Source organism: Macaca mulatta, chromosome 12 (genome assembly GCF_049350105.2).
Source record: "Macaca mulatta isolate MMU2019108-1 chromosome 12, T2T-MMU8v2.0, whole genome shotgun sequence".
Taxonomy (NCBI): Eukaryota; Metazoa; Chordata; class Mammalia; order Primates; family Cercopithecidae; genus Macaca; species Macaca mulatta.
The window spans coordinates 107,303,091-107,321,563 of NC_133417.1; the positions used below are offsets into that span (position 1 = coordinate 107,303,091).

At 44.8% G+C, this 18,473-nt stretch overlaps 1 protein-coding gene across 1 annotated transcript in view; it reads left to right on the forward strand.

Moving 5' to 3' along the window:
* Positions 1-18,473, forward strand: part of KIAA2012 — a 138,618-nt gene that overhangs the window by 69,902 nt on the left and 50,243 nt on the right. The window contains exon 13 of the mRNA XM_015110675.3: positions 2,202-2,278. Within this exon, the coding sequence (XP_014966161.3) occupies positions 2,202-2,278 (77 nt within the window). The remainder of the gene's footprint in view (positions 1-2,201; positions 2,279-18,473) is intronic.

Genomic DNA, 18,473 nt, shown 5'->3' on the forward strand with positions numbered 1-18,473 from the left:
TGCAGCCAATTACCTGGGTTGGTCGATGGGTTAATCAGTTTCTTTGACTTGATAACAGGGGTAGATCTTGTCACATTGTTCTGAAAGGAGGTTTTACCACCCCCGCTGTTCTATCTCCCAGGAATGCAGTTTGAGTTGTGTCTCCTCCTTGACAGCTTGGACCTCAGTAAATTACCAAGGTCTTGACCCAAAAGATGGAGAAGTCCTAAGTGATTTTTCAGTCTCCTATCTAAAAATGTGTTTACATTTCTTGAACTCTGGCTGACTGATTCATTCTCCTGGTGTTGCAAGAACTTTCCTTATGCATTAGAATTTATAAGTTTCATTTCTAAGAGGCCCATGAATCCTTCCAAGCCACAGTGTAGTGAACCTCATCACAACACAATTCTGCTGGGCTGGATTTGTCCCGAGGGTGGATCATGGCCAAGCAGCTGTGATGTGGCAAGCGCGTTGAGGCTAAAGGGAGGCAGTGTGATGTGGAGGGGAAAGTGCAAGAAGCTAGGTCAGGACATTTGGGTTCCGGGTTCTGGTCTTGTGTTATTTCAAGGTGTGCCCTTGAGCCAACTGAATGAAAATGCTTTCAGGGCCTCAGTTTCCCCCAGGCTGATTTAAATTTTTAAAAAAATTTTTTTTTTGAGACAGAGTCTCACTCTGTCACCTAGGCTGGAGTGCAGTGGTAAATCTCGGCTCACTGCAACCTCCACCTCCCGAGATCAAGTGATTCTTGTATCTCAGCCTCCTGAGTAGCTGGGATTACAGGCATGCATCACCACACCCTGCTAAGAAATGTTTTAAATCTGTGCAAAAGTCATTTTCAAAAACAGAAGCAGCTAGCTGAGGAACAACAGAAAAGGGAAGGTCAGCCCACAAAGAATGAGTAGAGGCTTAAGGTCAAAAAGACAAAGATACAGAGTGACATATGGCCATTGGCTCCTAAAAGAGCTACTTATGAGTACCAAGTATGGAAAGAACTTTTTGTTGGACATTGGTCCCACAGAAGAGACTAAAACCTATGTCAGTAGAGCCATTGCTTAGCTAAATCTGTTCCTCAAATAAACATTCCTTTAGAATATTAAAATTACTTTTTTTTTTCAGACAGAGTCTCGCTCTGTCACCCAGGCTGGGGTGCAGTTGCGTGATCTTGGCTCACTGTAACCTCTGCCTCTCAGGTTCAAGCGATCCTCCTGTCTCAGCCTCTGGAGTAGCTGCAACTACAGGCGCCCACCACCACGCCCAGCTAATTTTTGTATTTTTAGTAGAGATGGGGTTTCGCCTTGTTGGCCAGGCTGGTCTCAAACTCCTGGCCTCAAGCAATCCACCCACCTTGGCCTCCCAAAGTGCTGGGATTACGAGCATGAGCCACTGCAACCGACCAAATTTACTTTCTTAGGGGAAAAAAAGAAGCAAAATAAAACCTATCCTTTTGCACCATGGAGTTTTGGGGTCGGGCAGTCTTGGAGGGAAATCCTTACTCAAAACCTCACTAGTGGTACAACTTTGAGTGGGTTACTATACTTTTTGCACCTCCACTGCCACACCTATAGAGAACATTGATAACAACAGCATGGAGGGGAGTCATGGGCATCACACGACAGCCCCTGCTGGTGTCCAGGTGGTGCCTGCTTCCCAGCTGGCTCCACGGTTTCTGTGGTTTCCGTTAGTCCCCTCCCTCCAGCCCCGCTTTGGCGTTTGCCTTTGTTTGATTCATGTTTCCACCTTTCCTCTTGCCCCTCCACATTATAAGGAAAAAAGGAAGCCTCTGATCTCTCTATTTGGAAGTTTGCAGAAGCCTTTTCCTACTTCAGTGAAGTGCAGTCATACAAAATTTATACTCAACAGCATCAGCAGATTTTTTTCCATCAATATTTCCTTTTTAATTTCAGCTTTATCTGAATTTTAATAGCATAAAGAATTTACTTTTGTTCTTTTAAAGAGCAACCAAAACAAGAATAATATGTATTTGAATATAAAGTCTTAACACTATGTTTAACATGGTGTTTAGACTATGCCTATAGAGGTTACAGGTGTTATTTGGTGAGTAAATTGTGAATGCCATGGGTGTATATGTGCTTATAATCTTACATACATATGAACTAGGTGTGTGTGTGTGTGTGTGTGTGTGTGTGTATGGTATATATAAAAAGTCATGAAATCCAGATCTGACCACCTTGATATTTTTTCCTCTTTGATTTTCACTATAGCAAACACTGAACCTAGAGCCAACCTTCACATGAATCTTTATGAAACCTCACCATTGACCCAAACAACAGAGAAGCAGGTACAGTATTGACTCTGAATGAGGATGACACTGGGAGTCACAACTCGGGTTCTTGTCTCAGCTTGCTGTGTGGCCCTAGGTGAGACACTTTACCTCTCTGGGCCTCATTTGCCTAATCAGTAAAATGAGACAAGTAGACTATGAAATCACAGGGGTTCCTTTACTCTTAGACTTGGAATATCTTAACTCAACTTGGACTGTATTGTTTGGCTCTTTACGTGTGTAAATAAGCTGAATAGGCCTTTCCCTGACTTCTGCGAAGTCAGAAAGAGAATAAGGAACACAGAAAGGTGACATCCAATGAGGCAGTAGGCACTAATTTTCATTCGTAATAGAGATAAATATTGGCAATTAAGAAAAAAAAAGTGCAAAGGTAATCGTGAAGAAAGGAGGATGGTGGTTCATCTAGATATATTAAGAATTTCTATTAGTGGACTGGTCACAGTGGGCTCGTGCCTGTAATCCTAGCACTTTGCGAGGCGGAGGCGGGCAGATCACCTGAGGTCAGGAGTTCGAGACTGGCCTGGCCAATGTGGTGAAACCCTGTCTCTACTAAAAATACAAAAATTAGCCGTGTGGTGGCATGCACCTGTGGTCCCAGTTACTTGGGAGGCTGAGACAGGAAAATCGCTTGAACCTAGGAGGTGGAGGTTGCAGCAAGCTGAGATCATGCTGCAGCCAGAATCCAGAGTGAGAGAGCGAGACCCTGTCTCAGAAAAAAAAAAAAGAGTATCTGTTAGTGGTTCAAGGACATATGTTCACAAATATTTATAAGTTTGTTCCTTCCTTGGAAGCTTTGAAGCTGGAACTGTCTTCAAATTATCTCTAGAGAGACAACTCAAGGAAATTCCTAGAACTGAATCCAGGGCCTTGGAGAACCTGAGGCAGAGGCAGCACACGCAGCTGCAGGGGACTCGCAGGTCTCACCCTGCTGTGTGACACCTCTAGGCCATGATCTTGATTTCTCCATTCTGTCCACCTTCCTTCCTGCCACAGCCTGGCTTTCTATTCTTCCCCAGCACTCATTATGCATAATGATAATAGAAATGGGATTGCTTTCATCTGTGTGCCAGAGCTGGGCTCTGATGAACTCTCTGTGACAACCCTAGGCCTGGGTCAGGTCTCCACTGAGGTGAAACGCAACTGAGCAACTCCTCCTGCTGCCAAGGAGCTGCTGAACCAACATTTGCATTTTTTAAATGCCCACTTTGCAGACATCCCATTTAAGGGAACTAGAGACAGAGTTTTTGAAAGAGTATGTGACTAAGGAAAACATAATATGGTGTATTTTGATAATTCTGCAACCCAAAGGCCATGCAAAGGCCTCACATACCCTAAACACACCCCAAATTCACACAGCCCCACGGTTCTGTTCCAAAAGATCTACTATCACCTGCAATGAAAGAGAGGCTCGGGCGGGCGTGGAGGTTCACGCCTGTAATCCCAGCACTTTGGGAGGCCAAGGTGGACGGATCACAAGGTCAGGAGTTCAAGACCAGCCTGGCCAACATGGTGAAACCCAGTTTCTACTAAAAATACAAAAATTAGCTGGGTATGGTGGCACACCTCTGTAATCCCAGCTACTTGGGAGGCTGAGGCAGGAGAATCACTTGAACGCAGGAGACAGAGGTTGCAGTGAGCCGAGATCACACCATTGCACTCCAGCCTAGGCTACAGGGCAAGACTCCGTCTCAAAAAAAAAAAAAAGAAAGAGGGGCTCAACCATGTCTAATTAAATCCTAGGCTGAATTATTAACTTTGCAGTCAGAAGAAGGAATACCAGAGCGAGGGGTCTTAAACTTTCATCCCAGTTTCCCCTGTGAGGCTGTGGAAAGTTAGCTCACTGAGAAGCCCACGCGCCTGCCTCCTTTGTGAAACAGCGGGGTGGCTCCCACCAGGAGCGACTTGTCCAAGTTGCAGTAGTCCCAGTTCCTTTAGAAGCAGCCCTGGAAAGAAAGGGCATCTGAGGAGAAGTCTAGGGAGCCCCACCAGCCCCAAACACAGAGAAAACAGGGTGGGAGGGAGGTAGGGGTGTCTTCCTGGCCTCCTGCACCCCCGCTTACTTCTCAAGGCTAATGGCCTCTTATTAGATTAATCACTGACTTTAGTTTTAACTACTTCCTCAGCCTACTCCATGGCAATGACTAATTTCATGTTTATTATAAAGCATCTGGAACACATTTAGGACAAATTTCTGTCCAGCTGATTTCAGTTCCCTACATTGATGGGCCACTGGCAATCCAGGGGATTCCTTCCCTTGTGGCCTTTCCCCCACCGAAGCAGAGGACATCACAATACTGATCTTAGCAGCACCGTTCCTTTCCATCAGTTCCCCCACTGACTCCCTCTTCCCTCCCTTCCTTGGGATCTGACTCTATTAGGGGTTCAGTCACATGAAAGACTTGTACTTTTTTTTTTTTTTTTTTTTTTTTTTTTTTTTTTTTTTTTGAGACGGAGTCTCGCTTTGTCGCCCAGGCTGGAGTGCAGTGGCCGGATCTCAGCTCACTGCAAGCTCCGCCTCCCGGGTTTACGCCATTCTCCTGCCTCAGCCTCCCGAGTAGCTGGGACTACAGGCGCCCGCCACCTCGCCCGGCTAGTTTTTTGTATTTTTAGTAGAGACGGGGTTTCACCATATTAGCCAGGATGGTCTCGATCTCCTGACCTCGTGATCCGCCCGTCTCGGCCTCCCAAAGTGCTGGGATTACAGGCTTGAGCCACCGCGCCCGGCCAAGACTTGTACTTTTATCACAGTGCTAGCTGAGAGAGGGGAAGACTTGCCAAGGGTGGATATTCTGGTATTACCACCCTCTAATGAGAAGTCGCAGGCCTAGATTTAGAAAACAATCTCTGGCGTGTGGGTTGGGGAGAAAGCCACAGGGTGCTCTGCAGAGGCTGGGGTGACAGCGTTCCCTGGGCTGGAGGCTTCTGCAGAGGCCCTACCGCTGCGATGCGAGAGCCTTCACCTTGGCTCCTCGGAGGCTGTCCGCACTGTAATGGGAGCAGAAAGGGTTAGGCTCCTTCCTCCAACACACGATGAGGATGGCAAATGGTGGGAATGGCTCCAAGGCACCTCTTCCACACCTGACCTGAGGAGCGGGGCCTCGGCAGCGAATCCATCAAAAGAAACGAGAGTAGCAACTGATACCAGCAAGTTCCTAGGAGTTAGAAGAGGGGGTGAGGTGGTGGGGGCGGGGGTAAGAAAACTACAAGGGGAAATGTGGAGATGAAAAGAGAGCAATGAAAAAAGAAAAAGGAGACAAGCAGACATGTTTCAACTCCAAGCTCCCATTTCCTCTTTCAAATGAACTGCTTCCCCACTGTGAACAGAATCAAGTATTTATGAAGGCATTTTTTGCATATTAATAGCTGCATATGGAGCATCGCCAGAGCTGCAGTCCTAAAGGTACGGTGCCCTTTTTTAATGCAGGTCTTTCAAACTCCTCACAGAATTTGGTATTCTCCTTCAGATTTATTTTCATTTCTGCCTCGTGGCTCCTCCTAAGGCCCTTCATTTGATTAAGGGAAATTAGTTCCTGGGATACTTTCAGAGACAGAGTATTGCTCTTACCTCGGTGGGCCGCTGACATCAATCGCTGGAGAAGCTTTTCCTATCCCCCGAGGCCTCTCTGCGTAGAGGCCGCAGGTTGGGTTAGGTGACCGGCACCTAAAAAGAGTATTAAAATTACAAATGAAAATTTCGGGAGGAAATATTAACATAGCTAGACAGTGGTAGGAGAAAGTAAAACTAGAAAAAAAAAAGTAAAATAATTTCATTAACTTTACCATCTATACTCAGTAAAGATTACCTGCAATTTTAAAAGAAAATCATTGAGAACCATGATAAAAATAAGCAAAAGACAGAAACAATTCATATCCAAAAAGGAGTAACAGAAAATAAATATGAAAAAATCATTCATCTGGCGTGAACCCGGGAGGCGGGGCTTGCAGTGAGCTGAGATCCGGCCACTGCACTCCAGCCTGGGCAACAGAGCTAGACTCCGTCTCAAAAAAAAAAAAAAGAAAAAGAAAAAATCATTCATCTTGATTAGCAATTTAAATGTATATTGAGGCAAACTATAAGTACCATCTTATATCTGAGATTTGTGCCTTCTCTTACTCTTTTTAAATGGTAACACCCAGGGCTGCCAGGGTTTTAAAACTGGTATACTTATACACTTCTGGTGGAACACAGTTTTGATTCAATCCCTTCGTAAAGCAAAATGGCAATATAACTCATGAAACATGAAAAATATGAAATATCCATTGATTATGTATTTCTGACTTCCGGGAATTTATCCTAAGGAAATAATTCAACAGAAAAAAAAAAGTCATTGAAGATGTCCATTGCAGCATTATCTGTAACAGAGAAAATCTGGAAACAGTCTAAGAGTGTAACATCAGAGAAATGATTTTGGGGAGATTTAGAATCTTGTAGCCTCCAGCCGCATGACTCCTAAACCATGATTTCTAATTTTGTGGCTAATTTGTTAGTCCTGCGAAGGCAGTCTGGTTCACAGGTAGGAAGGGGGTTTGTTTTGGGAAAGGGCTGTTATCATCTTTGTTTCAAAGCTAAACTGTAAACTAAGTTCCTGCCAAAGTTAGTTCGGCCTACACCAGGAATGAGCAAGGACAACCTGGAGGTTAGAATCAAGATGGAGTTGGTTAGGTCAGATCTCTTCCACTGCCTCAGTTAAAATTTGGCAATGGCAGTTTCACCCTCGGTGAAGGGTTTAATTCAAGCATTAAAAAAGGATGATTGTTCATACTAGAAACTGAGATTTAATACTAATGTTTAACACAGGCAACATCATTGACATTTTGGACCAGGTAGTCTTTGTTTTGGGGAACTTTCCCGTTGATTGCAGGATGTTAAGCAGTATCCCTGGCCACTGCCTACTAGATGCCAGTAGCACAACCCTCCCCGGTTGTGACAATCAAAATGTTTCCAGACCCTGCTAATGCCTGCTGGGGAGCAAAATCACCTCCAGTTGAGAACCACTGATTTAACTTTTTTTTTTTTCTTTTTGAGATAGTATCTCACTCTGTTGCCCAGGCCAGAGTGCAAAGGCGCAATCTCGGCTTACTGCAACCTCCACCTCCCGAGTTCAAGCAATTCTCTTGCCTCAGCCTCCCAAGTAACTGGGATTATAGAATCATGCCACCACTCCCGGCTAATTTTTTTGTATTTTGGTAAAGTTGAGGCTTCACCGTGTTGCCCAGGCTGGTCTAGAACTCCTGAGCTCAGGCAATCCACCCGCCTTGGCCTCCCAAAGTGCTAGGATTACAGGCATGAGCCACCGTGCCCGGCCTGATTTAACATTTTAAAAGTGGAAATCAAAATAAGTCCACTATGGCTGCAACTATATAAAAAAAAAAAAATGTGTCTGTTCGGAAAAGACTTGCAAATAATGCATGAAAAAAGTGCAGTCATGCTAACTTGAAACCGAGGTGGATTCTGTTATTTGTTTTCCTAGGCTTTTTTTTTTTCAGTGTTTTGCCTTTTTCCAAATTCTCCCTATAAGAAGGAAAGATGGATCATGAGGCGAGCTGGTTTTATTCAAGTCTAGCATAAAATAATCTCAGGCTCAGAGTATGCAAGTATTCAGCAAGCTGAACAGGGTCAACACCATAGCAGCATTATTTTTTAGCTAATTATCATTGGTTTACAATATTTAACATTAATCAGGTTTTTATTAGTTTATTGAATAGAGTCATCAGCATTCTCCTTTTAAGGATCTCGATTCCTTTTGGCATTTTATCCCTCTAACTCTAGACTTTGGGGGACAACGAATTCATCTTTCTGAAAAATTGGAATTCAGAGCATAAAACTCTCATCCATCCAGATCCATCTACGTAAGCTTGGGAAAAGAGGGGCGCTGAGCCCACTTGTTTGTAGAGCTGTCAGGGCAGAGGTTGTCAGTAAAGAGTATCAAAGTACAAGCTCAAACCTTAATTAGATTTCCCAAAAATGATTGCATCTCTTTGTTTAAAATAAGAAAGAAAGCATCTCAGCAGTTTTCACATTGTCACTTTTCTCCTTTTGTTTAAACTATTGCCAAGCTAGGGAGAACAAACATCCTTTCTCACATGCCTTATCTTGGGTTTTGTTTTGTTGCTTTGTGGGGCTTAGAACTTTGGTGGTATCCTAAAAATCCTGTTAAATTGGTGTTATATCCCTTTTTTCACTTCTGTTTCAACCTATACTATCTCTTGAGTTCAGGTTTCATAAGTTTACAACAGTATAAATTCATATTTGATCTTATGTATCCTAAGTTTATCTCTTTTGGATTTCAAAGAGTAGCCTGTAATTCTAGCACACTAGGATTTGGTTTGAATAAACCTGTGTTTACCCCCATCTGTTTCCTTGGTGGTTTCACAGATGGTGTTCATATCCCCATCAGCTCTCCTCTTTCAGGACCAAAAACAACATGCACACACACAAAAAAACAAAAGATAAAACACCTGTAGACACACTATGTTTTGTACAAGGGTACAAAGGTAACCTTTTATTTCGTGTCCTTCTAAGCCATACCCTACCCTGCCTTCTGTTTAAGGCTGTCGTCTGCCTTTGTATCACTTGCGTCTGGCACAGTTCCTGGTACATAGGAGCCACTCAAAAATAAATCAACAGGCTGGGCGCAGTGGCTCACGCCTGTAATCCCAGCACTTTGGGAGGCCAAGGTGAATGGATCACTTGAAACCAGGAGTTCAAAACTAGCCAGGGCAACAAAGTGAGATTCTCTCTCTCTCTCTCTCTCTTTATATTTGTGTGTGTGTGTATATATATGTATGTATGTATAGTTTTATATATATAGTTTTATATATGTGTAGTTTTATATATATGTAACTAAATCTGTCATTGACATTAAGATCCATATTCTGAATAGAAAAAGCCCATCTCCTCTACATAGAATTCCGAGATTGCACTTGATTTATTTTCAGTGATAATGAGATGGAAGTTCAACTGATTTTTCCCCCACAACTCACACAGTCTCTGGGCATTTCCTGCTATTGGTCATTATGATTTGGTTTTTCCTTCTCTGGAAAAGCTTTGGGTCATGTGCAGACTTGGGGATGTCACTAGGCATCCTTCTTAGAGATCTCTCTGAGGCTGACAAGTAAGATTGGTCTCCACACCAATGCCTAAGAGAATTCGCTTTCTGCATTTCCCCATCAAGAAAAGTGCTCTTGACTCCCTACCCTGCCTTTGTTTCTTGTTTCTAAAGTCAGCTCTCTTTTCCAAGACACTGCAACAGCTCACCTAGTTCCATGCCTGTGCTCACTCTCCCTTCTCTCTCTCTCTCTCTCTCTCCCCCGCCCTCTAGTTTTGTAAATAGCTTTGGTTGTGGAACTTGATTCAAAGGCTTTTTGAAGATCTAAGCAAACTTCATCTTCTGGTTGAGCCTTACCCACAGGATTACTTTGTCTGCCCCAAAACGCCCTAGACAATTTAAGGCTAATTTCCTGAGAGGGGTTTGTTTTTAATTACAAAATGAGGGCTTTTATTTGTTGAATTTTCACTGCAACTATCATTTATTCCAATAAGTCTGTATTAATTGATGTCTTGGCTGCTAGTGACACACAATATCTGCATAGTTAATTTGTTTTCCTTTTTTCTTTGTATTATGAAAAATTTCAAACATGTAAAAGTAGAAAGAATAGTACGATGAACCTCCACATACCTATAGCAAGCTTTAACAATTACCTCCCCATTCTCTTGAGAGGGTCTTTTTTTTTTTTTTTTTTTTTTTTGAGACGGAGTCTCACTGTGTTCCCCTGGCTGGAGTGCAGTGGCACAATCTCGGCTCACTGCAACCTCTACCTCCAGGGTTCAAGCGATTCTCCTGCCTCAGCCTCCCGAGTAGCTGGGATTACAGGCGCCTGTCACCATGCCAGGAAAATTTTTGTAGTTTTAGTAGAGACGGGGTTTCGCCATGTTGACCAGGCTGGTCTTGAACTCCTGACCTCAGGTGATCCACCCACCTTAGCCTCCCAAAGTGCTGGGATTACAGGCTTCAGCCACCCACCTGGCCGAGAGGGTCTTTTCAAATGGTAAAAACAGCCAATATCTTTGAGTTTTTCTACGCACAGGGTTTAGGATTATCTCATCCTTACAACATCCTCATGTAGTTGGTATAGTTATTATTCCTGTTTGCAGATAAGGAAATAGATATCAGAACTAATAGGACCCCTTTCACACATGAACTGCACTTTCAAAGAGGCCTAGTCGTTTGGAAATCCAATAAAGCTGCATTTAAATCCCAACTTCTAGGCCAGGAGCAGTGGCTCACATCCATAATCCCAGCACTTTGGGAGGCCAAGGCTGGAGAATTACTTGAGCCCAGGAGTTTGAGACCAGCCCGGGCAACAAAGTGAGACACCGTCTCTATAAAAAATTAGCAGCCAGGTGCGGCGGCTCACACCTGTAATCCCAGCACTTTGGGAGGCCAAGGTGGGCAAATCACAAGGTCAGGAGTTTGAGAGCAGCCTGGCTAATACAGTGAAACCCTGTCTCTACTAAAAATACAAAAAAATTAGCCGGGCGTGGTGGCGCTCGCCTATAGTCCCAGCTACTCGAGAGCCTGAGGCAGAAGAATCTCTTGAACCTGGGAGGCGGAGGTTGCAATGAGCTGAGATTGTGCCACTGCACTCCAGCCTGGGTGACAGAGCGAGGCTCCATCTAAAAAAAAAAAAAAAAAAAAAATAGCCAGGTGTGGTGGTGCGTATCTGTAGTACCAGCTACTCAGGAGGCTGAGGCAGGAGGACTGCTCGAGCCTGGGAGGTCGAGGCTGCAATGAGCCATGATCACCTGACCGCACTCCAGTCTGAGTGACAGAGTGAGACTCTGTCTCAAAAATGAATAAAATAAAATAAATCCTAACTTCTTCCTTACAGGCTGTGTGGCTTTAGGCAGGCTATTTAACCTCTCTGAGGCAGAGTTTCCTCATAGGGTAATAATATTTCCCTCATGGGGTCACGATGAGGATGAGATGAAACATATGGAAAGGGATTCACACAATGCTTGGCAATAGGCAACCCCCAATACATTATAATCATTACTGTTGTACTCCCCTGTCCCTTGCCTTGAAAGCCATTATAAAACAGAACTTGGAGCTTGTATACAATCTAAGGGTTTAGACATGGAAAAAGAGAAGCTTGAAAAGCAGGAATAATTTAAAGGAGGACAATGGGTCAATCTACCAATTGTTCCTTCCTTTCCCATCCCCAACCCCCAATTCAAGCATCCCTCTCTCTGCCTCCCAAATATCCTCCATGCCTTCTGGAGTGTTCACTGTGTTTCACTGCTTAAATTTCTAACTATTAGAGATTATTTTGGGTTCCTCATATCTCCTTGTGAAAGTTTCTTAATTGCTTTCCCCCTATACCTAAGGGAGCACAGCTAAGGCCTGTGGGCAGAGAGGAGGCAGGGAATTTGGGGACCAGGAGCACTGTGTTGGCAGGGCCCCACGGCCCACAGCACAGGGCTGCAGAGGAAAATTTAGAGGTTGGAGGACAGAAGAGCCCAGTGGAGGGGAAGGGGTCAGGAAAGTGTGGGGACCCAGGAAAGAAAAAGAAAGGACATTTTTCTTTCTCTTCTTCCAGCCTCCTGCTGTCATGCAAGACCAGGACTACTTCAACTCCATAGTCTGGCTGAATCTGGGTTAGATAAACTTTTATGGGAGAGTCTGGGAATCAAAACACCATATTTTTTTTCCTAATAAAAATCAACTGATTTAAAAATGACCTTTTCACAGTGGAATCAGTTTGCAAGTTGAGATTCCCTGTCTGTCGGTTGTCAGATTGGAAAAGTCCCACCAGACCCAACAAAACAAGGAAGTCACACAGTTTTGAGTTCAAGTTTTGAGTTGGAAGGAGCTGAGGAGTTGTTCAGATTTCCCACCTTTCACCTCTCGACCTCCCATCTCCCAGTCTAAAATAGAAGGTGTCATCCCTCAAACACAGGCACAGTTCCGGCCTGAATACAGCTAGCCACCCCCTCACAGAAAAAGCTGGCTTCTACCTCCCTTGGGGCAGAAGAGATCACTATTTTGGCTTGAAATTTTTCTCCTCCAGCTCCTAAGCCAGATAAACAGTGATTCTGTTGTATCAACAAAGCACATAATAATGTCGAAGACAGTAGCAGTTAGAACTCACAGATAAGATTTACTTATAGTAGAAGCTCTGGAATGAAAGTGTCCAGAGTTTCGTTCAGAATTCCCTGGAAGAGAACAATGAGCTTAGCCCCATTTTCTAGGTAGGGAAGTGGAGGTACAGAAAGAGTAATGGCTTAGCCAAAGTCACGAAATGAGCCCCTGACGGAAGCGAAGACTGGAGGTTGCCATGCTTCTCTTTCAAGGCTCATGTTTGCTAGCTGTTCGGCTAATTTGCTGAACACTCAGGAGGATGTCAAATCTCCTTCTGTAAAGTTGAGGACATTTAAAAATAGATGAAGACCAAAATTCCTGACAGGAGGAGAATAAGAAAGCTCTTCTTTGGCTACCAAACTGTGTCTCCACCGTGCCTACTTGTAGAGCCCTCGCAAAACGGCTCACTCAGCCCATTTCACCAGCACCAAATTGCCTGTAGAATGTAAAAAGTGGGCCCAGACCTCACATGGCCAAGAAGAGCAGGATGAGCCCAGGTGACAGGCGCTGGACTGCTGGGCACATTTGTGTGGGGTGGAAGCCCCCTGTGGCTCTGGGGTTCTGCTGCTCCTCAGAAAGAGGCTATGCGGCCAGGCTGGGTTGCTGAGCTGAGATCCCAGGTGTCCATCTGACCTCCTGCACACTGGAGGCCTCCTCCCTTCCAGCCAGGGAAACCTAGACAGAGACAGAACCTCAGAGTGAGGACTTTAGGGGTGGCCAGGGTGGTTGGCCTTGCCACAGACAGGGTGCCCTCCAAGTCAGCCTGAGGTTGACAGTGTATAATAACGCCTGGCCCACTCGGATCCCCTCCCTAGGCAGCCCCATCTCAGGGAGCCCAGGGAGTCCCAGGCACACTCAGCCCCACCTCTGGCCCCATTCCCATTGTCCGCTTTTAGGTCCGTAGGCTGTCATGGGCAAGGAACAGCTGGGCCCGGGAAGACCAAACACGGGGAAAGTTGGCAGGCCCTTCGCGCCTGCAGGAGGGGTCCCTTCCAGGATTTGGTTCCCCTACCCTAGGAGGGGATGGGAGGACAGGAAAGCTCAGAATCCCAGCCCTCCTTCTCCCTTAGCCCCAGTGACTAAATCTCTCAGATCCCTCCGTGCCCCTGGGACTCAGAGCCACCAAGGGGAGTCGAAGGACAGACTATCAGCCAACGAGGGGAGCCCGGGGTCAGAGGAGCGACTGACTCTTCCTTTTGTTTACTCACAGGAGGCAGCAAATGCCCTGTGTGCACAGAGGTTTGATGTGGCAACTTGAGAGACCACCTAAGGGTTTCAGCAAAGGCTCCCCCCACCCGCTCTTCAAGCATTAAGATAATGGTGGGGTGTGTTCCCCAGCATATTTCAGATCTTGGTTACAAAGGCCCTCCTCTTTTCTGTTTTCTTCCTCCAGCTCAGCTTGCCCACAGGTTCCCGGAGCCTCTTGGCAGCCTGTTCTCCGGCAGAATGAAGTTGTGAGCTGCGTGGGAGGGAGTTAGACAGCGAGAGTGTTGCAGCCTCCTTAATGAGGGACAATCACTCTTCTTGGAGCCATTAAGCTGCATCTACAAAGATGGGGAACCCCAATTAGAAAGGAGTGGGAGAAGTAATGAGGAGGGCCCGAGGGACACCTACGGGACAGATCCTTATCTGTGGTGGCTCTGTGGGACCCAGGGTAGAGACGTAGCCACTTGGATTTAGAATTTCATCTCCTGCTTAAGGTTAGACTTCCCAAAGTCTGTTTGGAGAACCAACCCGTGGTAGTGACCATTTAAAATATACCAGCTGAAAGGAGGAGGAAACATTACTGGGGAGAAGGGTTTCTCCCTGGGTCTATAGTTCAGATATTATAATTCAAGAGTAAGAAAGGAAACAATAAGAGGTGTCTGTAATTTTAATGGATGTTCTCTTTAAGTTTTGCCATCTTGTATATGTGTGTAAGTCTAGATGTTTGTACGCAACCAATAGTGCTCTCTTTTTTCTGTGTGATAGCTCAACTGAATCATATTGTGTTTACAGCAAGATAATAATCCTGGATTTTCCATGGCTCACTCTGTCAGAGTATAAGATTAGCTCTTGAATTCATTAACAGGCATCTCCTTTTAAATGTCAGATAACTTTTTAAATGCCAAGTACTTACGCAATGCCTTCTGTGCAATTCAAATCAGCTTTACCAAATTAACTCGTTAATCTTTATTGTTTCATTTACTAAAGAGAAAGGCTTCCAGGTGTTTTTAGCAGAACATGAAAATACTAAAGTATTTGCAGTACAATATAGGTGAAGGGATGGCTTCTGTTTTTCTGTTAAACATTTCACCATTCCATCAGTTTTTTTGGTTTGTTTGTTTGTTTGTTTGGTGTGGGGTTTTTTTTGGTTTTATTTTGTTTTTAAGACAGTCTTGCTCTGCGGCCCAGGCTGGAGTGCAGTGGTGCGATCTCAGCTCACGACAACCTCCGCCTCCCGCGTTTAAGCAATTCTCATGCCTCAGCCTCCCAAGTAGCTGGGACCACAGACATGCACCACCACGCCTGGCTAATTTTTGTATTTTTAGTAGAAATGGGTTGTGCTGTGTTGACCAGGCTGGTCTTGAACTGCTGGCCTCAAGCAATCCATCCACCTCAGCCTCCCGAAGTCCTGGGATTACAGGCATAAACCACCGCGCCTATCCATTCCATTAGTTTTTTAATCATCTCCACCACAGTATTCACATAAAAAAAATCCTTCAGGCATCTCTGCTTTCTTCAGTTCCCCCATTTTCCTTCCCTTCCATTTAACCTTGTTAGAGACCTTGACTCCTGATCACTGTTTATTTTTCTGTCTTTGCTCTCAACATACCATAGAGCTACAAGTGTCAGTTTTGATTGCTCTGCCACTCGGAAAACAGAAGGGTGCCTCACAGGGTCAGGGATGGAGCCCAGAAGGCTGGGGCAGACAGGCCTAGAGATCAAGAATTCCACTTTCCTTTTAAAAGATTCCCTGCTTAGCTCTAAATAATCAGACCAAGAGCCAGGCGCAATGGCTCACTCCTGTAATCCCAGAACTTTGAGAGGCCAAGGCGGGTGGATCACCTGAGGTCAGGAGTTTGAGACCAGCCTGGCCAACATGGCGAAACCCTATTTCTACTAAAAATACAAAAATTAGCTGGGCATGGTGGCACACACCTTTAATTCCAGCTACTCAGGAGACTGAAGCAGGAGAATCGCTTGAATCAGGGAAGTGAAGGTTGCAGTGAGCCAAGATCGCGCCACTGCACTCCAGCCTGGGCGACAGAGCAAGACTCTGTCTCAAAAAATAATAATAATAATTCAATAATTCAATAAATATATAATCAGACCACAGAGATACCAGCTACCCTGATTGCTAAAGACAGATTAATCCAGGGCTGGCTCCAGCTTGTCATCCAGCTCTCTGCTCAAATGTCAGCTCCTCAGAGCGGCCTCCTCTGACCACTCAAGCCAAGCGGCCACCCCCTTCCCATTACCCTCCCTCCTAGCACCACTGTGTTGTCTTCACAGACTAGTCACCACCTAAAGGCATCATCTTGCTTGTGTGTGTGTTTGACACACAGTAGGCACTTGATAAATATCAGTTTAATGGATAAATGAAAAACCACCCAAGCACATGACTTTCATTTTTATTTTTGTATTTGTTATTATTTATTTATTTATTTTTAGAGACAGGGCCTCACTCTGTCGCCCAGGCTGGAGTGCAGTGGCATGATCACAGCTCACTGCAGCCTCAAACTGTTGGGCTCAAGGATCTTCCCACCTCAGACTTCTGAATAGCTGGGACTAGAGGCACGTACCACCACACCCAGCTAATTTTCTTTACATTTTTTGTAAAGACAGGATCTCACTGTGTTTTCCAGGTTGGTCTCAAGCTCCTGAACTCAGGTAGTCCTCCTGCCTCAGCCTTCCAAAGTGATGGGATTACAGATATGAGCCACTGTGCCGGACCTAGCATGCGACTTTCTTTCCTGCTTTCAATTTTCTGACTTTTTCTTCTCACATCACTACCTCTTCTTTATATGTTTAATCGTTTTTTTCCTCCCATCTCCCAAATCCTCTTTCACTATCATTCATTCGTTAGAACACTTGAACATAATGAGCAAAAACAGTACTTTTCATTCCAGTGGGTATAGAGCCTTCACTGAAAACATTCCATCAAGCTAGAATTGATGGCCCCTGAACATTAGGGAGATGAGCCATATGGTAAGGAGAATTGTTTTATCGAAAGATTTATAGGTCAAGTGGCTTGGGGAGACTTTTCTCAAAGCCTCTCAACTCCCCACTCTTCAATCGGAGCCCCAAATAAGGAGTTAAAGTAATTTCAGCCATTGAAATTGGTCTTGACTATGCCTTTTGTTCTCCAGTCAAACATGAAAACTTCTCTTGGGGATAATGGAGAAATTTCCCTCAAATCATTATCATCTGATTTCTATTATTCAATCCAGTGATTCATGCATGATTGTGGAGGCTAGAAAGCTTGAAATGCTTTGTCTGAGTCTAGCTTGGACCAAATGCTTTCATGTGATTGAGAAATGGAGAGGGACTGTCTCACCCTGAAAAGCTAATCAGATATGTGACTGAGATGATAAAAAAAAAATTGGACGTGTGTTTATCCAGAACAATCTTTATCTCTAGCCACATTTCAGAGCAAAAGAAAAGGGTGTGGGTGTTCATTGGAATGATAACTGCTTGTGGGGACTCACCAATTGTTAATTCATCATTAATGTTTAAAAGTAATATAAATGTTATGGGAGGGAGACTTTATGACTGCCCAGAGAGATGGCCATCTGAGAGTCTCCTAGAAAATATGGAAATTATCAAATCTACTCTCAGTGATCTCATGACATATTAATGTATGTGACCCCAGCAAATTTGTCCCAAAAATAATAAATAACTTTTCTCTTTGGAAATGAGGAACCAGTGCTCCCTAGAGGACTGTCTTCTGGAGGTCAACACATACTTCCTGTAAAGGTATCTTCATTGCTCCCTCCTCCTTTGAATTGAGGTGGGCCATAACCTGTTAGTTACTCTTTTGTTCAGCAAATATGTATCAAGTGTGTGTTCATTTCCAGACCCTGTGCCAGAAACTGCCGGGACAATGGGAATGGAAGAGCCATGGTTCCTGCCTTCAGGGGGCTTCCAGTCTAGAGGAGGAGGAGAGATGGCTGCACAAGCCTGAGCAATCATTGTGGGCAATGGCAGGAGGTGCTCATGCTCTGGGTGGTCACAGGGGCATAGGGAAGCCAGACTTGAAAGACGAAGAAGAATCAGAAGAAGGGGAGCGGGAAGGACACGTGCAAAGGTCTTGCTCCAGGAGCTCAAGGGCCGGTGTCCATGTGGCCCTCTGCACCTGCTATTCCCATAGCGAAGTAAACACTTCATGCAGATAGACCCTAGAACCTTCCTTCACCATCTTCAGAGCTTGCCCTGTCATTGCTTTTTCATGGGACCTCCCTTGACTCCCTGCTTAAAATTGCAGCCTCCACTTCCATCCCCAGCTATTCCCTCAGCCCACTTTGTGTTTTATTTTTCTCCCTATCACAAACCACCTTCAGACATACTTATGTTCCACTTCCTTGTGAATTCTGTCTTCCCTTTCAATGGAATGGATGTGCACTCTTCATGAGGGTGGAGACTTTCGTCCCTTTGGGCACTGCCCTATCTGCTCTGCCTGGCATAGAAAAGACACCCAATAAATATTTGTTGTATGACCTAATGAAGCAGGAGAGATCATCTAGGGCCAGGCAGGAAGGGCTTATAAACCTTGTAAGCCGGTTGGCCTTCATCTTGAGGACAATGGCCTTTGAAGGTTTCAAGCCGAGAAGTGATATGAGCCAGTATGCATCTTGGAAGGAGCACCCAGGTTGCAGTGTGGGGCATGGGCTGGAGTGCAACTTCAGATCCAACTGTGTGGTATCCTGAAACGTGACACCCTTTGCATGGCCCAGAAGTTTGGAGAGCCCCCGGGGCCTCCCAGACTCCTCTGTTAGCTCATTCTTCCTTCTCTCTCTGCTATATTTGTTCAAATCAGTCTTCCTAACATATCAAATTCATTTTTGTCA